Source organism: Salvelinus alpinus, chromosome 23, assembly GCF_045679555.1.
Source record: "Salvelinus alpinus chromosome 23, SLU_Salpinus.1, whole genome shotgun sequence".
Classification (NCBI taxonomy): Eukaryota; Metazoa; Chordata; class Actinopteri; order Salmoniformes; family Salmonidae; genus Salvelinus; species Salvelinus alpinus.
The window spans coordinates 28629416-28655012 of NC_092108.1; the positions used below are offsets into that span (position 1 = coordinate 28629416).

Consider the following 25597-nt stretch of genomic DNA (forward strand, 5'->3'; position numbering starts at 1 on the left):
TGTACTGCACATTGAGATTATGTACTGAACAGTTTAACCTCTAAAGACAACTGACTAGAACCTGTGTGTGTTAGACGAGAAAGAGAGTACATACGTAGTTTTCATTACAGTTGAAGTTTACATACACCTTAGCCAAATACATTTAAACTCAGTTATTCACAATTCCTGACATTTAATCCTAGTAAAAATTCCCTTTCTTAGGTCAGTTAGGATCACCACTTTATTTTAAGAATGTGAAATGCCAGAATAATAGTAGAGAATGATTTATTTCAGCTTATATTTCTTTCATCACATTCCCAGTGGGTCAGAAGTCTCCATACACTCAATTAGTATTTGGTAGCATTGCCTTTAAATTGTTTAACTTGGGTCAAATGTTTCGGGTAGCCTTCCACAAGCTTCCCACAATAAGTTGGGTGAATTTTGGCCCATTCCTCCTGACAGAGCTGGTCTAACTGAGTCAGGTTTGTAGGCCTCCTTGCTCGCAGATGCTTTTTCAGTTCTGACCACATTTTCTATAGGATTGATGTCAGGGCTTTGTGATGTCCACTCCAATACCTTGACTTTGTTGTCCTGAAGCCATTTTGCCACAACTTTGGAAGTATGCTTGGGGTCATTGTCCATTTGGAAGACGCATTTGTGACCAAGCATTAACTTCCTGACTGATGTCTTGAGATGTTGCTTCAATATATCCACATCATTTTCCATCCTCATGATGCCATCTATTTTGAAGTGCACCAGTCCCTCCTGCAGCAAAGCACCCCCACAACATGATGCTGCCACCCCCGTACTTCACGGTTGGGATGGTGTTCATCAACTTGCAAGCTTCCCCCTTTTTCCTCCAAACATAACGATTGTCATTATGGCCAAACAGTTCTATTTGTTTCATCAGACCAGAGAACATTTCTCCAAAAAGTGCGATCTTTGTCCTCATGTGCAGTTGCAAACCATAGTCTGGCCTTATGGTGGTTTTGGAGAAGTGGCTTCTTCCTTGCTGTGCGGCCTTTCAGGTTATATCGATATAGGACTTGTTTTACTGTGGATATAGATACTTTTGTACCTGTTTCCTTATTTTGAATTGAATTTCCTTGAATTCTGATAGTGAAATAATATGTCTGTAAACAATTGTTGGAAAAATTACTTGTGTCATGCACAAAGTAGATGTCCTAACCGACTTGCCAAAACTATAGTTTGTGAACAAGAAATGTGTGGAGTGGTTGAAAAACAAGTTTTAGTGACTCCAACCTAAGTGGATGTACATTAACTTCCGACTTCAACTATATCTATACACTCTTATAAAAAATGTGTTATCTAGAACCTAAAAGGGTTCTTCAGCTGTCCCCATAGGATAACCATTTGAATGAAGAACCCTTTTTAGTTCCAGGTAGAACCCTCTTGGGATCCATGTAAAACCCTTTCCACAAAGGGTTCTAAATGGAACCCAAAAGGGTTCGACCTGGAACCAAAAAGGGTTGTCCTATGGCGACAGTCGAAGAACCCTTTTGTGTATCATTTTCATCACATGTATCATTTACCTTGACATAAAATCACTCTCTTTCTTTCTCTCTCTCATTCATGGTGATATCCCTCTTACCCCAGCAGCAGTCACGTCTGATGAGCGTGCACCCCTGTGCCTTCAGGATAAAGTACTCAGATTGTGAAAAGCACCAATTCAACAGCTCCTCAGCGTGAGACCATGGCTGTAGCCTTTTGATGTCTGTCCTAGAATGACCAAGGAAAAAAACTATCTGCACTATGCTGACAACTGGCATGTAAAAGTCCATAATCATTCCTCTCTTTGAAACATCATGTGGATTTGCCCTTTCTTATTGAGATGGGAAGTATCCTTTTCCCAGAAACCCAGCCGACCTTGATCCTGGCTGTACCTAGTTAACCCTGACTTAACTCTCTTGGGAAACACTTGGCACACAGAATGCTGGTTACTCTTTAACTGGCTTCAAAAATGTATCAAACTGTTAACACAGGCAGCCCAATTCTGATCTTTTGACAGATTATTGAAAAAAGAGATTGGTCAAATGATCAGAATTAGGCTGCATGTGGAAACACAGCCATAGACATTTACACTGAGTGTACTAAACATTAGGAACACCTTCCTAATATTGAGTTGAACCCATTTTGACCTCTAGAACAGCCTCAAAACTACAAGGTGTCTAACGATTTCCACAGGGATGCTGGCCCATGTTGAGTCCAATCCTTCCAACAGTTGTGTCAAGTTGGTTGGATGTCCTTTGGGTGGTGGACCATTTTTGATACACACGAGAAACTGTTGAGCATTAACCCAGTAGTGTTGCTGTTCTTGACACACTCAAACTGGTGTGCCTGGCACCTACTACCATACCCCATTCAAAGTCACTTAAATTTTGCCCATTCACCCTCTGAATAGCACACATACACAATCCCTGTCTAAATTGTCTCAGGGCTAAAAATCCATATTTAACCTGTTCCCCCCCCCCCGTTCATCTACACTGATTGAAGTGGATTTAACAAGTGACATCAATAAGGGATCATAGCTTTCACCTGGTCAGTCTGTCATGGAAAGAGCAGGTGATCATAATGTTTTGTATACAGTGTATATTACCATATCTTTGCCATTATTATATTCATATTCTTCATTAGATCTTATTGAATTAATCACAAGCCCATTTTCCCATGGCAACGCTAACATGGAAGTTGAATCCCAGCCCCAGTCCCCGCAGGAGGCCTTTTGCCTCTTGGTAGGCCGTCATTGTAAATAAGAATTTGTTCTTAACTGACTTGCCTGGTTAAATGAAGGGGGAAATATGATTATTTACAGTTGAAGTCGGAAGTTTACATACACTCATTAAAACTAGTTTTTCAACCCTCCACACATTTCTTGTTGACAAACTATAGTTTTAGCAAGTCGGTTATGACATCTACTTCGTGCATAACACAAGTAATATTTCCAACAATTGTTTACAGACAGATTATTTCACTTTAATTCACCATATCACAATTCCAGTGGGTCAGAAGTTTACATACACTAATTTGACTGTGCCTTTAAACAGCTTGGCAAATTCCAGAAAATAATGTTATGGCTTTAGAAGCTTCTGATAGGCTAATTGCCATAATTTGAGTCAATTGGAGGTGTACTTGTGGATGTATTTCAAGGCCTACCTTCAAACTCAGTGCCTCTTTGCTTGACATCATGGGAAAATCAAAAGAAATCAGCCAAGACCTCAAACATTTTTTGTAGACCTCCACAAGTCTGGTTCATCCTTGGGAGCAATTTCCAAACATGTGAAGGTACCACGTTCATCTGTACAAACACTAGTACGCAAGTATAAACACCATGGGACCACGCAGCCGTCATACCGCTCAGGAAGGAGACGGGTTCTGTCTCCTAGAGATGAACGTACTTTGGTGCGAAAAGTGCAAATCAATCCCAAAACAACATGAAAGGACCCTGTGAAGATGCTGGAGGATACAGGTACAAAAGTATCTATATCCACAGTAAAACAAGTCCTATATCGACATTGCCTGAAAGGCCGCTCAGCAAGGAAGAAGCCACTGCTCCAAAACCGCCATAAAAAAAGCCAGACTACGATTTGCAACTGCACAAGGGGACAAAGATCGTACTTTTTGGAGAAATGTCCTCTGGTCTGATGAAACAAAAATAGAACTGTTTGGCCATAATGACAATCGTTTTCTTTGGAGGAAAAAGGAGGAAGCTTGCAAGTTGAAGAACACCATCCCAACCGTGGAGCACTGGGGTGGCAGCATCATGTTGTGGGGGACATCAGTCAGGAAGTTAAAGCTTGGTCGCAAATGGGTCTTCCAAATGGACCATGACCCCAAGCATACTTCCAAAGTTGTAGCAAAATGGCTTAAGGACAACAAAGTCAAAGTAATTTGACAAAAATGTTTAAATTATAATCGATGGTGGTCTTTATAAATGTAGTGTTATTAACAAAAAAATGAACTTGCATTTCTTGAGTGGTCTGATTTATACTTTATTTCTCAAGAAAAGCTAAATGTTTCTTTTTTGCTTTCTATTTTTTAACATTCTCTCTCACACATTTTATGGGCAGAATTGAAAAAGAGTGTGCGAGGAAGGAGGCATTCAAACCTGACTCAGTTACACTAGCTCTGTCAGGAGGAATGGGCCAAAATTCAACCAACTTACTGTGGGAAGCTTGTGGAAGGCTACCTGAAACGTTTGACCCAAGTTAAACAATTTAACGGCAATGCTACCAAATACTAATTGAGTGCATGAAAACTTCTGACCCACTGGGAATGTGATGAAAGAAATAAAAGCTGAAATAAATCTTTCTCTCTACTATTATTCTGGAATTTCACATTCTTAAAATAAAGTGGTGATCCTAACTGACCTAAGACAGGGAATTTTTACTAGGATTAAATGTCAGGAATTGTGAAAAACTGAGTTTAAATGTATTTGGCTAAGGTGTTTGTAAACGTCCGACTTCAACTGTACATATATACAGTCGTGGCCAAAAGTTTTGAGAATGACACAAATATTAATTTCCACAAAGTTTGCTGCTTCAGTGTCTTTAGATATTTTTGTCAGATATTACTATGGAATACTGAATTATAATTACAAGCATTTCATAAGTGTCAAAGGCTTTTATTGACAATTACATGAAGTTGATGCAAAGAGTCAATATTTGCAGTGTTGACCCTTCTTTTTCAAGACCTCTGCAATCCGCCCTGGCATGCTGTCAATTAACTTCTGGTCCACATCCTGACTGATGGCAGCCCATTCTTGCATAATCAATGCTTGGAGTTTGTCAGAATTTGTGGGTTTTTCTTTGTCCACCACCTCTTGAGGAATGACCACAAGTTCTCAATGGGATTAAGGTCTGGGGAGTTTCCTGGCCATGTACCCAAAATACCGATGTTTTGTTCCCCGAGCCATCCCTTTTGCCTTATGGCAAGGTGCTCCATCATGCTGGAAAAGGCATTGTTCGTCACCAAACTGTTCCTGGATGGTTGGGAGAAGTTGCTCTCGGAGGATGTGTTAGTACTTCCGGCACCAACAGAGATGGCTGCCTCGCTTCGCGTTCCTAGGAACATATTTCATACCCTACATTACTCATCTCATATGTATATATGGTACTCTATACCATCTACTGCATCTTGCCTATGCCGTTCGGTCATTGCTCATTCATATATTTTTATGTACATATTCTTATTCATTCCTTTACATTTGTGTGTACAAGGTAGTTGTTGTGAAATTGTTAGGTTAGATTACTTGTTAGATATTATTGCATGGTCGGACCTAGAAGCGCAAGCATTTCGCTACACTCCCATTAACATCTGCTAACCATGTGTATGTGACAAATAAAATTTGATTTGATTTGATTGCCATTCTTTATTCATGGCTGTGTTCTTAGGCAAAATTGTGAGTGAGCCCACTCCCTTGGCTGAGAAGCAACCCCACACATGAATGGTCTCAGGATGCTTTACTGTTGGCATGACACAAGACTGATGGTAGTGCTTATCTTGTCTTCTCCGGACAAGGTTTTTTCCGGATGCCCCAAACAATCGGAAAGGGGATTCATCAGAGAAAATGACTTTACCCCAGTCCTCAGCAGTCCAATCCCTGTACCTTTTGCAGAATATCAGTCTGTCCCTGATGTTTTTCCTGGAGAGAAGTGGCTTCTTTGCTGCCCTTCTTGACACCAGGCCATCCTCCAAAAGTCTTCGCCTTGCTGTGCGTGCAGCAAGCTCTGTACTGGTGGTGCCCCGATCCCGCAGCTGAATCAACTTTAGGAGACGGTCCTGGTGCTTAATGGACTTTCTTGGGCGCCCTGAAGCCTTCTTCATAACAATTGAACCGCTCTCCTTGAAGTTCTTGATGATCCGATAAATGGTTGATTTAGGTGCAATCTTACTGGCAGCAATATCCTTGCCTGTGAAGCCCTTTTTGTGCAAAGCAATGATGACAGCACGTGTTTCCTTGCAGGTAACCATGGTTGACAGAGGAAGAGCAATGATTCCAAGCACCACCCTCCCTTTGAAGCTTCCAGTCTGTTTTTCAAACTCAATCAGCATGACAGAGTGATTTCCAGCCTTGTCCTCATCTACACTCACACCTGTGTTAATGAGCGAATCACTGACATGATGTCAGCTGGTCCTTTTGTGGCAGGGCTAAAATGCAGCGGAAATGTTTTTGGGGGATTCAGTTCATTTGCATGGCAAAGAGGGACTTTGCAATTCATCTGATCACTCTTCATAACATTCTGGAATATATGCAAATTGCCATCATACAAACTGAGGCAGCAGACTTTGTGAAAATGTATATTTGTGTCATTCTCAAAACTTTTGGCCACGACTTTACAGTACCAGTCAAAAGTTTGGACACACCTACTCATTCAATGTTTTTTCTTTATTTGTACTATTTTCTACATTGTAGAATAATAGTGAAAACATCATAACTATGAAAACACACATGGAATCATGTAGTAACCAAAAAAAGTGTTAACCAAATCAATATATATTTGATATCTTTAATTTTTCAAAGTAGCCACCCTTTGCCTTGATGAAAGCTTTACACGCTCTTAGCATTCTCTCAACCAGCTTCATGAGGTAGTCACCTGGAATGCTTTTCCAACAGTCTTGAAGGAGTTCCCACATATGCTGAGCATTTGTTTCACTGATTTTCCTTCACTCTGCGGTCCAAGTCGTCCCAAACCATCTCAATTGGGTTGAGGTCGGATGATTGTGGAGGCCAGGTCATTTGATGCAGCACTACATCACTCTCCTTGGTCAAATAGCCCTTATACAGCCTGGAGGTGTATTGGGTCATTGTCCTGTTGAAAAACAAATGATAGTCCCACTAAGCGCAAACCAGATGGGATGGTGTATCGCTGCAGAATGCTGTGGTAGCCATGCTGGTTAAGCGTGCCTTGAATTCTAAATAAATCACTGACACTGTCACCAGCAAAGCACCTCCACACCATCACACCTCGTCCTCCATGGTGGGAACCACACATGCGGAGATCATCCGTTCACCTACTCTGCGTCTCACAAAGGCACGGCGGTTGGAACCAATAATCTCACATTTTAATTCATCAGACCAATGAGTGCCAGTTTCATCATAGTGCTTGATGGTTTCTGCGACTGCACTTGAAGAAACTTTCAAAGTTCTTGACATTTTCCGGACTGACTGACCTTCATGTCTTAAGGTAATAATGGACTGTCGTTTCTCTTTGCTTATTTGAGCTGTTCTTGCCATAATATGGACTTGTTTTTTTACCAAATAGGGCTATCTTCTGTATACCAACCCTACCTTGTCACAACACAACTGATTGGCTAAAACGCATTAAGACGGAAATAAATTCCACAACTTAACTTTTAACAAGGCACACCTCTTAATTGAAATGCTGGTTGAGAAAATGCTGGTTGAGAGAATGCCAAGAGTGTGCAAAGCTGTCATCAAGGCAAAGGATGTTTACTTTGAAGAAACTCAAATAGAAAATATATTTTGATTTGTTTAACACTTTTTTGGTTACTACATGATTCCATATGTGTTATTTCATATTTTTGATGTCTTCAATATTATTCTACAATGTACAAAATAGAAAAAACATGAAATTAGTAGTTGTGTCCAAACTTTTGACTGGTGCTGTATTTATATACATATATGTACACTACCGTTCAAAAGTTTGGGGTCACTTAGAAATGTCCTTGTTTTTGAAAATGTTTGTCCATTAAAATAACATCAAATTGATCAGAAATACAGTGTAGACATTGTTAATGTTGTAAATGACTATTGTAGCTGGAAACGGCAGATTTTTAATGTTCTAACCGCCCTTGCTGTCTCTGCCTGGCCGGTTCCCCTCCACTGGGATTCTCTACCTCTAACCCTATTACAGGGGCTGAGTCACTGGCTTACTGGTGCTCTTTCATGCCGTCCCTAGGAGGGGTGCGTCACTTGAGTGGGTTGAGTTACTGACGTGATCTTCCTGTCTGGGTTGGCGCCCCCCCCTTGGTTTGTGCTGTGGTGGAGATCTTTGTGGGCTATACTCGGCCTTGTCTCAGGATTGTAAGTTGGTGGTTGAAGATATCCCTCTAGTGGTGCGGGGGCTGTGCTTTGGCAAAGTGGGTGGGGTTATATCCTTCCTGTTTGGCCCTGTCCGGGGGTATCATCGGATGGGGCCACAGTGTCTCCTGACCCCTCCTGTCTCAGCCTCCAGTATTTATGCTGCAGTAGTTTGTGTCGGGGGGCTAGGGCCAGTTGGTTATATCTGGAGTACTTCTCCTGTCTTATCCAGTGTCCTGTGTGAATTTAAGTATGCTCTCTCTAATTCTCTCCTTCTCTCTTTCTTTCTCTCTCTCGGAGGACCTGAGCCCTAGGACCATACGTCAGGACTACTGGGCATGATGACTCCTTGCTGTCCCCAGTCCACCTGGCCTTGCTGCTGTTCCAGTTTCAACTGTTCTGCCTGCAGTTATGGAACCCCTACCTGTCCCAGACCTGCTGTTTTCAACTCTTAATGATCGGCTATGAAAAGCCAACTGACATTTATTCCTGATTATTATTTGACCATGCTTGTCATTTATGAACATTTTGAACATCTTGGCCCTCTCTAATTCTCTCCTTCTCTCTTTCTTTCTCTCTCTCGGAGGACCTGAGCCCTAGGACCATACGTCAGGACTACCGGGCATGATGACTCCTTGCTGTCCCCAGTCCACCTGGCCTTGCTGCTGTCCCAGTTTCAACTGTTCTGCCTGCGGTTATGGAACCCCTACCTGTCCCAGACCTGCTGTTTTCAACTCTTAATTATCGGCTATGAAAAGCCAACTGACATCTATTCCTGATTATTATTTGACCATGCTTGTCATTTATGAACATTTTGAACATCTTGGCCATGTTCTGTTATAATCTCCACCCGGCACAGCCAGAAGAGAACTGGCCACCCCTCATAGCCTGGTTCCTCTCTAGGTTTCTTCCTAGGTTTTGGCCTTTCTAGGGAGTTTTTCCTAGCCACCGTGCTTCTACACCTGCATTGCTTGCTGTTTGGGGTTTTAGGCTGGGTTTCTGTACAGCACTTCGAGATATTAGCTGATGTACGAAGGGCTATATAAAATAAACTTGATTGATTGATTCTATCTACATAGGTGTACAGAGGCCCATTATCAGCAACCATCACTCCTGTGTTCCAATAGCACATTGTGTTAGCTAATCCAAGTTTATCATTTTAAAAGGCTCATTAGAAAACCCTTTTGCAATTATGTTAGCACAGCTGAAAACGGTCGTGCTGTTTAAAAGAAACAATAAAACGGGCCTTCTTTAGACTAGTTAGTCAATAGTCATTTACAACATTAACAATGTCTACACTGTATTTCTGATCAATTTGATGTTATTTTAATGGACAAAAAATGTCTACGTGACCCCAAATTTTTGAATGGTAGTGTACATATATATAAATCCTTTCCATATCCACCAAGGACAGATTCAATCTTCATCCTGATTGGCAAACATGATTATTGGTCACATCTGCATGTGTAGGCAGCCAGCTCAAAGTAATCTCCTACTTCAGTGAAGCTGTCACTGGATGAGCATGCATGGCGTTCCACATTATTATCCGAAACTGTGCTGCATAAGAAGCCCTCTAATGTGAAGATACATGCAGCGCTGGATAAGAAGCCCTCTGGGGTTAGTGGTGGCAGATGGCATGACTTTCAGAATAAAGCATCAATGTGACAAACTTCTGCAGGGCCAAGAACCTGCTGTAAGTACTGAGATTACTGTTTGACTCTGTAGCCTATGGGTGGTTTGATGGAAAATAAAACATACAATGATTATCGCTAATTACTACCTCTACTATTAAATAATCCAAAAAACATATATTTTTTATTTAACTTGGCAAGTCAGTTAAGAACAAATTCTTATTTACAATGACGGCCTACCCCGGCCAACGCTGTTCACCGCACTACGGGACTCCAAATCACAGCCGGATGTGATACAGCCTGGAATCGAACCAGGGACTGTAGTGACGCCTCTTGCACTGAGATGCAGTACCATAGACCGCTGCCCCAAATCATATTAGGCTTATTACTGCTGTTTCAGTGCCATCGCCTGGGATTAAAGCCACAAGAGGGCCGACTGCCACTTCTGTTCTCAGAGGGCATTCATAAAAATGTAAAAATATTTAGCCTCATCCCAACATTTCACCCTTAGAATGATTTGTTGTATAATCAAAACTGTTAAACAAAAGAGCGAAGTTAGTAGTTAAAAGTTGGTTATGAAAATGCATTGTTCATAGATAAAGATAGTAGGCCACTCTGGTGATTGGGGCAGCTGGCAAGGCTGAGGCTACTTTTCAGTTGCCTGAGAGATACAGGATCCAGTAACATGTTGAGAAGAGGAGGGAGTAGCTGGCAAAGACGGGGTGGGATTAAGTTTTAACACCACTTTAACTGGAGGATCCGTGATCTCTGTAGACTGAGAAGCCCGGACATTTTAAATATGTATTGCGTCACTTTAAGTTCAGAGTCACATTTTCAAATAAAAACTTTCTGTATGATGATTAACAACATACAGACTTATCTGTGAATAAGTCCTTTATTAACAGTAATAAACACCCCTCCTTTAACTGCATTCAAGATGTGCAATAAAAACGGTGTACAGCCATTCAAAAAAGTAAGTTTAGGTGATACCAAGTATTCTACCATAGGTAGCAACTCACGATCTGAAAAGTAACAAGGTGAAGCAATTTTCCTTATACTTAGTGACAGGCAAACAGTCAAATTAAGGCTACAAAAACAAGCCATTATCCTTATATGGTTATACACAGTCAATGCCGATTAGTTCTCCAAAATCATAGCTTCAGGTGTGTGGTGATCAAATATTATTTCTCCATATACTCAATGTAATTCACATGCAATGAGTAACCATCAATGAGGCAAAAGAAAAAACTTCTAACTAAAGACTCAGCAGAGACGACTTTCAGGTATCAAAATTATACTAGCTACAGACCACTAACAAAAACTGTTTTAATGTAGGACAACAAACCACATAGGATAATGAGGAAATGTTGAGTGTAGTAATGATTAGATAATGTATGTGCTTTATATAACAATCTAGTAAAAAACATGAGATGGCGCACACCCAAAAATGTTTGCAGAGGTGCTGACTAACTGACACCCTGAAGAAAGCACTGCGTGCCGAAACGTTGGTTGTACCCAAATTGTTGGGAGCATATTGAGTGTACGAAATTCTTTCTTTTTACATGCTTTATATAACAAAACACTTGGTCTATCAAAACAGAATTTACAGAAATAATCCAATGTAACAAAAAGCTGATTAAGATTCAGCTTCAATCCTTGGCTTTGAGGTGGCGAGTATAACTGTATGGCTCACTAGACATGTCAGTTACTGGCATTGGCTGGTGGACACATCACTGGGTTAGGGTCATGTCCAAAAGATTAAAAACTAGGCCTATTTCATTGTGTTGCTTATCTAAAATGTGCAAGAAAGTCCAACTGGGTTTCATTGATCCTCTTCAGTAGTGCTTTTCCTGCAAGTAATCTTTCATCTTGTTTGGCAAAGGCAATTTCTGGATAAGATCAATCCGTGTGTACTGACGGATGACAAACCGACAGAGGTACTGCATGGAACGCACCTGCATAAACCTTGAGATAGGGTTTGTCAGTCTGACAGGATACGTGGCAGTCCCTGGTGTACGAGATCGTGAATAGCAGAAGGCTCCACTCTCAGAATCTCTGATGGAATGTTCAATGAGTTCCACTATTGATATGTGACCCTCCACATCTGGCTGTTCGTAGAAACTGAAACTGCCATTGGAGTGTTCGATCCTGGTGTGGAGGGTCTTACCCTGTGAACGAAAGCTCAAGCTCAAAAGATAACGATCATCTGAGCTGTCTCGCACCAAGAATGACCCATCTGGTAGGCTAGCAAGTTTTTCCTCAGCTTCCCAACGCGTTATAGGACCCCAGTACCAACCCTGCTTGGCCAGTTTCTTTAGCTCTACTGTAAGGCTGGTTACAATCATGGGCCCGCTGTGCTGAACAGCATCATAAACCCTGCCAACACCAGGGGCTGAATTGGGGTCAAAGTTGAGATGGTGCATCACTCTCTCTGCACCATGCGAGTGAGAAGAACCACCATATACTTGGAAACTCCTTCGGATGTGACTGCCAGGTAGCTGAGGTAGCAAAGGGGAGAGAGGATAATCTATTCTAGAGTCTGGAATCAAGACACCTGCAGATTGATAGAGCAGTCTATTCACTGATGGGTCCATGAATATGTCTGGTGACATCAGCTCCTCCTGGTCAATGGGGTCTTCCGCTGCATGAGGAGGGAAGCCCTCGGGCTGAGGCACCTCATCTATTGGAGAGGAATTATCCAAGCCTTTTTCAAGGTCATCATCTAAAGGCATTGCATAGTGAATATAGTTCTGAGGTGATAGTCCAATGATCGCAGGCACATTTTCAACATCAATATCTAGATGCAAATCACAATTCTGAGGCTCAGTGCTCTCAGATGAATCCTGAAAAGGCCTATCCATCTGGGGGTCAGGGAATTCTTTCTGAATGCCATACAGAGATGGGCTTGGGTCTGATGAGTGTATCATAGCTTTCACTTTCCCATCCATTCTAAGGCATGTTTCCTCAGAATTTGCTGCCCTGAGGGCCCATGGTGTGGGGCTATAATGGTGACTACTAGATCTTAGATGGTGCTGTGATTTTACGTCGTTAAAGAAAATGGGTGCTGAGGAGCACGAGAATGTGTCATCTTCACAGGTTACGGATGTGGAACTTTCTTTTATTTTACTTTTCTGTTTTGCCGAAAGCCTCCTTTTCAGTGATCCCATAAGACTCTCACTTTTTGAGCCGTTCTTACGGCCTTTCTTCTCCTCATGATCAAAGTCGTTACAAACAAGTTCTTTGCTGTAACATTTTCCAAACTTCAAATCTGTTGAAAAGTTGGTAGCTGAATTTGGCTGTGGTACAACATCCTCTCCCTCCTCTTTTCCTTTTAGGTTGAATGACTTTCGTATTGTTTTCAGACTAATTTTCTTCATTTTGGAAGTCCCTCAGACATGTGGGGATCTCATAGATGTGTGGATGGCCACAAAGGTTGTCCTTCAAAAGCAGTCATCCCTGAAGAAGAAAAAAATCCCATTAATTTATTCCACAACAAGACAAGACAAAGAATACATATCCTACAGTAGTTGTCATAACATTTCGAATACCGCACAGTCTTATCAATCATGGCTAGCTACCTTTCTACAGTAGCCTGTTTTTCCAACTGCTGGCGATATCTATGAAGAAGCCTAACACTACAGATACATCCTGCTGCTAGTACAAGTGTTTGGATGCTAGCTAGCTAGCCAGCTAAGGTGGCCACCCAAGAAACAAAGAGGGCTAGCTGGCTAGCTTCTTTCATACTTCGATTAACTTTTGATATTACCTGTCATCCTGTTAAAAACGGTTTTCCCTGTAAACTGTCAAGATCGATGCATTTTGAGTTCGCTGGGAAATCAAAGCACTTGGCTTGGTTTTGACAGCTAACGTTACTGCCTAACGACGTTAGCTAGCTTCTGACAGGCTGCTAGCCAGGCATCTAGCTAGCTAACTGGCTTTAGAGATCCTACACGAGACAATGTAGAAAAAGCAATTCAAATTATGTCTAACTGGTTAGGAAGCTAGCTAAATAACGTTATATATATATTTTTAAATATTCCTTGCAGAACTGCTGAGGCTAATAAGTTGCACATTTGTAGCTATACTTAGCTAATGCTAGCTATCTAGCTAGAACTTTTCAGTCTCCCTTCCTGTCGTTGTCCTTTGTTTACATGACTATTGCATTGTGGGAAAAGAGGTAAGGAATCCCCCAGAACTGAACGCATTGATAATCACCTCAATTTACATGTACATTTTCAATATTTAGCCTAGACAATACATTTGGTGTCACATATTTGATTTAAATCAGCACAAAACCTTTCCAAAATAAAACCTTAACCTTTGTTTTAGAATTAGATTCCAAGGGTGTTTTCATTCTGCCAATTCTGTTGCAAAACCTGAATTTGTCGAATAGAAACTCTCGTTTTACTCTGTTTGCTTCCATTTCCTTCTTGATGGTAACCACTGAAGCAGTGGAAGTCCACTGCTTCATGTCTCATAGGCCTAGGTTTGAATGTTTGCTTAGTAATGGAGGATATATAGATTATTAATGTTCTACAGAACTGTTGCTTTTGGACAGCATGAAATAAAAAAGAAAACAGCAATTCCACACCCATATCCACAAGAGCTCCCAAATGAACTCCTCAGACAATGACAGCACTGTCCATAAAAAGGGCTTCAGGCACTGCTTTGTGCACTGTATGGTCCCGAAAGTAAAACATGTTTGTTTTAATTGGAAAGGATGTAAAAGATGCCCAATGCGTATTTCGTTGAGAAAATATGTTATGCTCTAGAAATTATCTTTACCCTTAAAATTACAGTACAGATTGAGGCAGACATTGTTTTCATGCTTTTGAGGAGAATGAGCTTTATTCAATATCATCTGAATTTATACTGAGTCACGAGGCAAGTAGTGGTGCAGCCAGATGGGAAACAAGCATGAGTAATTTGTGTGGTCACTAGGGCAAAACTCAAATCCCTGACAAGTAATTCTTTAACACAGACATGCACCATGGCGGCTGTACAATGGGAGCAGACAGTATACGTGGCAATAAGGTTAATTAGACTGCAATGAAGCTCAGTGTGAGAGAGCTCCCAATGACTCACATCACAAGCTGTTCCCATCTATCCAAATTAAGTATTTCCCTGCATCTCTGAGTGAGGTGAATGACAGATCACAAATTAACACTGATTGTTCATGTGAACCCTTATTCTGTTCACTTTGGGAGGAGTTTAACTAAGATCTTGATCACTGAGGGCACTGAGGAACATGGTTAACTTCTTGAACTTGTAAGAATAATAGACAAAAAATTGTTGCATATAATGAGCTGTAAATTAACAAGAATTGGCCAGGTTCCTCTCTCACCCCCCCCCCCCCTCTCTCTCTCTCTCTCTCTCTCTCTCTCTCTCTCTCTCTCTCTCTCTCTCTCTCTCTCTCTCTCTCTCTCTCTCTCTCTCCCTCTTTCTCATTATTTCCATTTCTCCACCTTGATCAGTTTGTGCACTTTGAGCTTGAGGGTAGGTGTTGAAAGTAACTCATGTCAGCAGAATGAGTTGATCTCTTCTCATCTCTTCCTCTCCCAGTCCTAGTAGGTTTGTTTGTTCTTTTGACCCCTCACGTTTCTGTATCTGCTTCCTCTCCAGTAGTTTTATGGCCCCCCAGGCCTGGCGTGCCACCCACTGCTGGAGAAAGGCATCCTGGGAAAGTGGGATGCTGCCATCAAGAGGTGCAATGGCATCTCCGCTAAAATATAAAATATTAAAGTAATTCAAGAAATTCTGAATTATAGTAAGTCAGGTTGAAATAATTGCAGATATTTTAACTGTGTAGAACCCCCAGAATGTAGCTGTTTACATTTAGCTATTTCTTTACTTTCTTTAATTAGCAATGATTATTATAAATTGTGGTATGATCAGAACGAGACGACACTTGAGTTATTCCGTAGGGACCTTTCTCTGTGCCCTGTATGTTCCCCTAATGGTACATACATTATCTTCAGTGCTTTGACAGAACTTTTATCCTGCAGAGGGCATCATTGTCATTGTTTGTTTGCACATCCCCTCTAGACCCCTCTTAAAAACTAGTACTACTGCTTTTAGCAAAAAGGTGAAATGAGCCTCATGATAAATTGATGAAAGTCATAAACGTAACTTCAATACATAAATGGAAAATGCAATTCGTTGTTTGGTTAAGTCCATGTAGATGTGCCTATTTGGGGGGAAAATGCATGTGCTGTGACAGTCAGAATTGAATTATAGCCTTTTGATTCCGTATGAATATACAAATATTAAATCATCACTATCTACAAGGGACTGAATCCAAAATTACATAGGAAAGAATGTGTTAATCTAAACAGAGGCAGTCATTTCTATGCACCCCTCCAGATACACTACTGTGGCTACTATGTATTTGTATTTGTATTTATTATGGATCCCCATTAGCTGCTACCAAGGCAGTAGCTACTCTTCCTGGGGTCCAGCAAAATGAAATCAGTTATACATTTTTTTAAACATTACAATACATTCAAAACAGATTTCACAACATATTAAGTGTACAGTCCCATTGTGCAAAACTGGTTGAATCAATGTTGTTTCCACGTCATTAAAAAAAAAAAATCAATGTGAAAATTGATTGGATTTGAAAAAAGTCCTCAACGTAAGGGAATTTCTCCAAACTTTTAACCTAAATCCAATGATATGGTCAAATTCTTTGTTGATTTCACATTAAAGTTGACAACTCAACCAAATAAATAAAAACTAGATGTTGAACTGACGTCTGTGCCCAGTTAGGTGACTCTAAGTAACGGAAGTAAAGTACATAAACTCAGGTCTATTTGCTAGCCTGGTTCCTTATGTAGGCGGAAATCGTAATAAAAAACAGGTGAGGGCTGGAGCTGGCAATTGGTGCTGGTTGTTGGCACCATTCTTTTATGGCTTGGCAGCTGCATGTTGGTCCTGCACCCCCATTTCATCAAGACAAAAAGCTACTATTTTATACTCCTTATACTCCACGATTCTAGAATGGTTTATGTGTGAATGGTGAAAAAAGGAGAAATCAAAACCCTCCTGTAAACAGAAAAAGGTCAGAGATGACGTGGGGAGTGAGGCCCAGCCCCTTGGTGACTATATTCTTAAGTGTGTAAATTCTATTTGTAACCTTGCTTGTTGTTTACAGTCTGCACTCCAAACCCAAGAAACTAAATAAATATGGAGGCTTGGACGAATTCTTATGTCACTACAGTGGTTATTTTGAGTCTCTACTGTGCAGTGAAAATGCAAGTGGGTGATATATTGTGTAGATTAACTTTTATATACACTACTGTTCAAAAGTTTGGGGTCACTTCAAAATGTCCTTGCTTTTGAAAGAAAAGCACATTTGACCATTAAAATAACATAAAATTGATCAGAAATACAGTGTAGACATTGTTAATGTTGTAAAAGTCACTTCGCCCCCACACACTGACTCGGTACCGGTGCCCCTGTCTCTAACCAGAATAGAAAGAGGAGTGGGAGGCCCCGTGCACAACTGTGCAAGAGGACAAGTACATTAGTGTCTAGTTTGAGAAACAGACACCTCACAAGTCCTCAACTGGCAGCTTCATTAAATAGTACCCGCAAAACACCAGTTTCACGTCAACAGCGAAGAGGCGACTCCGGGATGCTGGACCCCAAACTTTTGAACGGTTGTGTATTTCATACTGTAGGGCACAGTATCTACAATTACTTTCAATTGCATTCACAATGCAGGTCTCCAGTCAGAGAGCATATTGTGTTTGTCAAAAGAAGTAAAGAGTAAACCAGTTGCCCCACAGAGGGGCTAACTGATGCAAAGCTGCATGTTTGTAAGACGTACTGTATACTGTACCAATTAATGAGTATTAGTATAGTGAAAGTGGCGGCTCCACCGAGGAGGAAAGGGAGGACCATCCTCCTCAGTGAATTTCATAAAAACAAAAATAGTGAAAGATTTAAAAAGTTATTATTTTTAGATAAAACTATACTAAATATATTCACGTCACCAAATAATTGATTGAAATACACTGTTTTGCAATGAAGTTCTACAGTAGCCTCAATAGCACTCTGTACGGTAGCACCATGGTGTTGCCGGAAGACAGCTAGTTTCCGTTCTCCTCTGGGTACATTGGCTTCAATACAAAACCTAGGAGGCTCATGGTTCTCACCCCCTTCCATAGACTTACACGGTAATTATGACAACTTCCGGAGGACATCGTCCAACCTATCAGAGCTCTTGCAGCATGAATAGACATGTTCACCCAATCAAAGAATCAGAGAATTAATCTAGTACTGAAAGCATGTACTACAGCTAGCTAGCACTGCAGTGCATAACATGTGATGAGTTGTTGACTCAAAGAGAGAGAAAGACAATAGTTGAACAGTTTTGAACAAATACATTTATTTAAAAATTAAGAAGAAGCAAGAGAAAGAGAGAGCTAGCTATATTTCATTGTATTTCACTTTCACTTGGCTAGCATATGCCGCTAGTGTAACGGCTGTCAATGTCGTTCTCCTCCTCAGACGAGGAGGAGCATGGATCGGACCAAGATGCGGAGTAGGAGGTATTCATGATTTTAATGGCAAACCAACAAACACTACAAATTTAACAAAACAACAAACGTGACTAACCTGCAACAGTCCTGTGTGGCCCAAACGCTGACACAGGAAACAAACACCCACAAAACACCAGTGAAACCCTGGCTGCCTTAGTATGACTCTCAATCAGAGACAAACGATACACACCTGTCTCTAATTGAGAATCATACCAGGCCGAACACAAAACCCAACATAGAAATAGAAAACATAGACTGCCCACCCAACACTCACGCCCTGACCAATAAAGACATACAAAACAAGAGAAAACAGGTCAGGAACGTGACATAACCCCCCCCTTAAGGTGCGAACTCCGGGCGCACCAGCACAAAGTCTAGGGGAGGGTCTGGGTGGGCATCTGACCACGGTGGTGGCTCAGGCTCTGGGCGAGGTCCCCACCCCACCATAGTCACTCCCCGCTTCCGTATCCCCCTCCCAATGACCACCCTCCAACTCAACCCACCTAAATGAAGGGGCAGCATCGGGATAAGGGCCAGCACCGGGATAAGGGGCAGCAGCTCCGGGATAAGGGGCAGCAGCTCCGGGATAAGGGGGAGCAGCTCCGGGATAAGGGGGAGCAGCTCCGGGATAAGGGGCAGCAGCTCCGGGATAAGGGGCAGCAGCTCCGGGATAAGGGGCAGCAGCTCCGGGATAAGGGGCAGCAGCTCCGGACTGAGTGGCAGCTCATGACTGAGTGGCAGCTCATGACTGGGTGGCAGCTCATGACTGTAGGGCAGCTCATGACTGTAGGGCAGCTCATGACTGGAGGGCAGCTCATGACTGGAGGGCAGCTCATGACTGGAGGGCAGCTCATGACTGTAGGGCAGCTCATGACTGGAGGGCAGCTCATGACTGGAGGGCAGCTCATGACTGGAGGGCAGCTCATGACTGGAGGGCAGCTCATGACTGTAGGGCAGCTCATGACTGTAGGGCAGCTCATGACTGTAGGGCAGCTCATGACCGTAGGGCAGCTCATGACTGTCTGGCGTCTCTGGCAGCTCCTGACTGGCTGGCGTCTCTGGCAGCTCCTGACTGGCTGGCGTCTCTGGCAGCTCCTGACTGGCTGGCGTCTCTGGCAGCTCCTGACTGGCTGGCGTCTCTGGCAGCTCCTGACTGGCTGGCGTCTCTGGCAGCTCCTGACTGGCTGGCGGCTCTGGCGGCTCCTGACTGACGGACGGCTCTAGCGGCTCCTGACTGACGGACGGCTCTAGCGGCTCCTGACTGACGGGCGGCTCTAACGGCTCGGGACAGACGGGCGGCTCTAACGTCTCGTGGCAGACAGATGGCTCAGATGGCGCTTGGCAGACGGATGGCTCAGACGGCGCTGGGCAGACGGATGGCTCAGACGGCGCTGGGCAGACGGATGGCTCAGACGGCGTTGGGCAGACAGATGGCTCAGACGGCGTTGGGCAGACAGATGGCTCAGACGGCGTTGGGCAGACAGATGGCTCAGACGGCGTTGGGCAGACAGATGGCTCAGACGGCGTTGGGCAGACAGATGGCTCAGACGGCGTTGGGCAGACAGATGGCTCAGACGGCGTTGGGCAGACAGATGGCTCAGACGGCGTTGGGCAGACGGATGGCTCAGACGGCGTTGGGCAGACGGATGGCTCAGACGGCGTTGGGCAGCCGGGCAGTTCAGGCACCGCTGGGCAGACGGGCAGTTCAGGCACCGCTGGGCAGACGGCAGACTCTGGCCGGCTGAGACGCACAATAGGCCTGATGCGTGGTGCCGGAACTGGAGGTACCGGGCTGAGGGCACGCACCTCAGGGCGAGTGCGGGGAGGAGGAACAGGGCTCTGGAGATGCACTGGAAGCCTGGTGCGTGGTGTAGGCACTGGTGGTACTGGGCTGGGGCGGGAAGGTGGCGCCGGATATGCCGGACCGTGAAGGAGGACACGCGCTCTTGAGCACCGAGCCTCTCCAACCTTACCAGGTTGAATGGTCCCCGTAGCCCTGCCAGTGCGGCGAGGTGGAATAGCCCGCACTGGGCTATGCAGGCGAACCGGGGACACCACCTGTAAGGCTGGTGCCATGTACGCCGGCCCGAGGAGACGTACTGGAGGCCAGATACGTTGGGCCGGCTTCATGACATCCGGCTCGATGCCCAACCTAGCCCTCCCAGTGCGGCAAGGTGGAATAGCCCGCACTGGGCTAAGCACGCGTACTGGGGACACCGTGCGCTTTACCGCATAACACGGTGTCTGACCAGTACGACGCCCTCTCACTCCACGGTAAGCCCGGGGAGTTGGCTCAGGTAACCAACCCGGCTTCGCCACACTCCCCTTTAGCCCCCCCCCCCAATACATTTTTGGGTGAGCCTCTCGGGTTTCCAGCCACTCTGCCTTGCAAGCGCCTCATAATGCCGCCTCTCCGCTTTCGCTGCCTCCAGCTCCGCTTTGGGGCGGCGACACTCCACTGGCTGTGCCCAGGGTCCTTTACCGTCTAGGATCTCCTCCCAAGTCCATTCCTCTTCTCTCCATTGCTTTGGTTCTTGCCGTCCTTCTCCAATCCGCTTGGTCCTGGTTTGGTGGGTGTTTCTGTAACGGCTGTCAATGTCGTTCTCCTCCTCAGATGAGGAGGAGCATGGATCGGACCAAGATGCGGAGTAGGAGGTATTCATGATTTTAATGGCAAACCAACAAACACTACAAATTTAACAAAACAACAAACGTGACTAACCTGCAACAGTCCTGTGTGGCCCAAACGCTGACACAGGAAACAAACACCCACAAAACACCAGTGAAACCCTGGCTGCCTTAGTATGACTCTCAATCAGAGACAAACGATACACACCTGTCTCTAATTGAGAATCATACCAGGCCGAACACAAAACCCAACATAGAAATAGAAAACATAGACTGCCCACCCAACACTCACGCCCTGACCAATAAAGACATACAAAACAAGAGAAAACAGGTCAGGAACGTGACAGCTAGCTAGTTTAGCCTACTCAAACACCAGGCTCAAACAGAGGGTTGCTATGTTAGCTAGCTGGCTATGGCTATCCAACACTGGAACTCTTCCAAGTCAATGTAAGCTTTTGGTTTTATAAATGTTTTGCCACCGGGGCTGCCGTTGTAAACGCTAAACTGCTTGCTGACTGTAGACTGTACTGTATGATTGTAGCAGGTTTCCTAACGTGTTAGTTTTGGTAGCTATGTTGTCTAAGACATTAGCTAATATGGTGACAACGATGTAGGCTGTGTGTAGCAATTAGCGGTTAATATATAGTTTGCCTTGGAAAAGTTTTTTTGCCTGGTCACAGACAGCTGATGTGTTGTTCACAAGTGAAGGGAAAGGTGAGAGGAGGAGAGCGCATAGACGCAAGAAGGAATTTATACAACAAGCAAAATTATCATGCTGTTTGTATGTGATGATGTGAAAGTGAACTGTGTTTGAGTGTGGTCAGGGGTCTATTCATTCCACAGATTCTGTTGACAAATGTTTTTTAGACAAAAGCAAACGGAGATGAACATACCAGAATTTGTCCAATAGAAACTCTCATTTGCAACTGTTAGACTAATGATTACCAACTAGAGCAGCTAGATGCAGACAGGAGTATGCAAGGTGGTATTGAATGTGTCACTGTCTGTCACCTTGATTACTCTAATTTATATCTCAACCTGTGCACCTTTCATTCATAGGCTAGGTTGTAGCAACCTCATGATGGGTATAGGGACAATTAGAGTATCATATAGTAGCCTAAACCTATCACTGTTACATTGAACTGGGTGAATGCAATATGAATGAGAGTCATCCAATATGCTGTAATAGAAATAAGGCCATGCTCATCTTAAACGTCACGACTGCCACTGGTGAACACTTATCATGCAGTGTGCTGCATGGGGGGTAGCCTAATAACAGATGTTACAAAAACAGATTTAATGAATTTCATAAATATTAAGATGAAAATAGTCTCATCATTTCTGTGTACTCTGCTCAAGGCAGCGACAGGAGGGCACCAATAAAGTGTGCCAAGACATTAGACAACTATTCTGGGAGTTACGGAAAAAGTTTCATAGGGGCATGAAAAGAGTCCATAAAGAGTTGACTGGTTCTACTATTGCAGTGCGAGGCTGTGGGGAATATTGCATGGTTGCCACACTGGCAGTGGAAGTCTGTGTGTTGGATACCAACAAATAGGGAGAGTAAGAGAGAGGCTTGCCATCATCACAACTGGGTGGGTGTGTGTGTGGAGGAGGAAGGGTGATGAGGTCAGAGCAGGAGGCTGCACATGTTTGATCCACTATGTAGAGATGCAAGAGAACCTTATTCTAACTCTGAAATTCTCATGTTGTGAATAAAAGACTTGCGTTTTAAATGGAAATTGAGAATAGTTTATTGTTGCATTTCCTACTTCAGAATATGTACCCTATGGGTTGTAAACTCTATAGGCTACATGTTCTGAAGTGCAGTGTTGGGGTCAGAATTGAATTGAGTGGGAAATTGCTCTTTGATTCCAATTAAATTCTTGCATTTGAATTGAACACATCTCACAGGACACAGAATTTGAAATCATTTCCAGACTACTGTAATTCTTTTATTTTATTTTAAATTGGGCGGGAATTCCGTGACATGTATCCTATCTATTTCATGTGAGAGTGAATTTAAATTATCGCTGTTATAAATAACACATTATCATTATAAAACCAGCAATGCAAATAGGATTACTCTCTTCCAACTAAACACAGCTGGCAACTATGTTACGATAATAATGATTAACTCTCTCAGGGAGTACAGGAATGAGGCACTAACCACAACACTTATTTTTCTGGAGTTAGTGATTGTTGCCCCATATACAGTACATCATATATGTCCACCCAGATGTCAACCTCAGGAGCAAGCTATAAAGCATGAGAATGATTGTACAAGTCATATTTAGAAACCACTCACCTCTACACACCAGTTAATGTTTCTCTAGCGGTTAGCTGCCTTGACATTTCAAACATACTTCAAAACCCATATAATTACTGACTATATTTTACATACAGTAGTTGTACTGTACAATAAACCAACATCCACAATCAAAAATATTTTAAAAGTTCTCTCATTCTAACTAGTAGCATAAATGATGTCATTAGAGGCTCAGGAGTAAACTTTTTTTTTTTTACTGTGAACAGCCTGCCACTATGGATCAGGTGAGAATATTCTATAAAGATATAAACTATCATGATTGCACAGAACCCACTGGGCAAAAACAGGTTGAATCAATGTTGTTTCCACAACATTTCAACAAAAAAACTCAATGTGATGATGTTGAATCAACGTGCAAAAATGATTGGATTTGCTAAAAGTCATACATTTTTTCCCCACCAAACTTTTTACCTAAATCCAATGGCATGGTCAATTTTTGTTGTTGTTGATTTCACATTGAATTCACGTTAGTTGACAACTCAACCAAATGTAAATCAAAACTAGACGTTGAACTGATGTCTGTGCCCAGTGGGAACACTGTTCACTGTACTGTACTGCACGGTACTACAGTGTGTCAAATTTAGGAGGGTTATACTATAACAACATTCATCTGATGGAGCTGATTTCTACTCACAGCAACCACAGACATTGGACAAGCATTAACAAGTACTGGAAGACATTCATCAGATACATGATAAAAAATTATATTCTCCAACTTTTTTATTGATTATTATTTTATTTAGTATCAGGTATACTATTAGCAGTAGTTACAGTCCAAATGAAAGGAAACAAATGTAATGTCACCAAACAGCACCTCTGAGATGATGATGTATTGATCCTTGTGCGGGTCTGTGACGGTGGGGTCTTTTCATGTTGTATAACACTCCTGCAGCAGTGAACAGTTGGCGTCTTTGCCAGTGGACTCCTCTGCAACACTGCCCTGTGAATTTTGACAGTGTTCTGATGCATGCCTCTTCTCTCTGGAGAGCGGTGCGGAACTCAATGAGGCCATCAGCAGGTCTCTATCAGCCCTGGTCCTCTTCCTGGAAAGTTCCTCTCAGTCCAGCCCCCCGGTCACTCAGCAGAATGGTGGTGATAGTGGGGGTTGTGTGTTATAATGGGTCACCACTACAGTACAGTGTATACTATGTATTAACCATAGCTTTGCACTAGCAATGGAAGCTAGTATGTAATATCTATTTCTATAGAATGGATAAAAGTTTATGGATCAAGGTCAATATGTCTGTCCTGTTGGATTCCCTTGTTTCTATTCCATATTGAAGTAAGTCTGACCCACTTACAGCTTTAATATTTAACTATCTCTTATGTTGACTGACTATATAGTCTAACAAGAGCTTTTGACAAAATTAGAGAATACAGTACATTATCTTAGATATGATCTTGCCCCTTTAAAAACGTTACAGCATTAGTTAAAATGCGTTGTCCGAAGCAAACTCCTTTCAGACAAAACTATTGAGTAAAATATACTGAACTTGAATCTCAACCCTTACATAAAGCATCTCACAGAGGGTATGTGTGTGTACGGGTGACTGACAGAGACCTTTCAGCTGGGGTTGACCACATCTGTGGCAGGCGTGGGGGAAATGCATCCAGGGAAGTGAGATCGAGATCAACACACACAAAGTCACTCTTTGTCTGCTCTACCTAGCGCACAGCCAGTGGGCCCGAGTAGTTTAACATAAGGGCTTGCTCAGCTTTCATTCTTTACTGCTCCTGCCTGGAAAGGATATGGGCTTTCTACAAATTCTGTTTTTGAAATGTTGAATATGAGTGCCTGAGTCCTGTGGATAGATGAACATGTGTAATAGCTGTATAATGTATATAAAAAATATTAATGTTTCAACCAGATAATTGTTGTTGGTGGGTTTTTGGGGGGGGGGGGCTGTAGAAATATGAAAAGCAACTACTGAATACACCAGGATTTAGCCCTTTATCCCACAGTAATGCCCTGTGAACCTGACAAACACATGTTGGATCTAGGACAGTAAGACAGTACTCTCTCTGTCATCCAGACAGGATACCAGTAGTTTCCAGTACATTAATGGTGCCTTTCTAACAACGTGAGGTAGTGCTTTATAAACTACATACCATACAGCTACTGTATTATGAACAGTAGCAATCAATGGAGAACTGATAAGGTTATCATGAAACATATAATAATTGCTATACTGTATGTTCAGCTAAAAGACATGCTATGAAAGTCCCAACTGTCCTTCCAGAATTGACCATTGATAACAATGATTTCTTCACAAATGTAAATAAATAATGCATATTTTGTGTGTCTCACCATGTGGTTCGTGCTATGAAATTCTCTGACGCACTCCTGGCCAGCCAGGCTTGAACTGTAAAAATCTATGAATAAGGGCTATACAATTTTGTATCATGAAATATAACATCAACA

At 42.7% G+C, this 25597-nt stretch overlaps 1 protein-coding gene across 1 annotated transcript; it reads right to left on the reverse strand.

The window, feature by feature from the left end:
- Positions 1 to 10503: 10503 nt before the first annotated feature.
- LOC139550731 (suppressor of cytokine signaling 6-like) lies at positions 10504 to 13837 on the reverse strand. Its single transcript, XM_071361840.1, has 2 exons — positions 13439 to 13837; positions 10504 to 13128 (listed from the first exon to the last, which is right to left on the reverse strand). Exon 2 carries the CDS (start codon positions 13047 to 13049, stop codon positions 11508 to 11510), a length of 1542 nt encoding a protein of 513 aa, XP_071217941.1. The 5' UTR covers positions 13050 to 13128; positions 13439 to 13837; the 3' UTR covers positions 10504 to 11507.
- Between the last annotated feature and the right edge of the window lie 11760 nt (positions 13838 to 25597).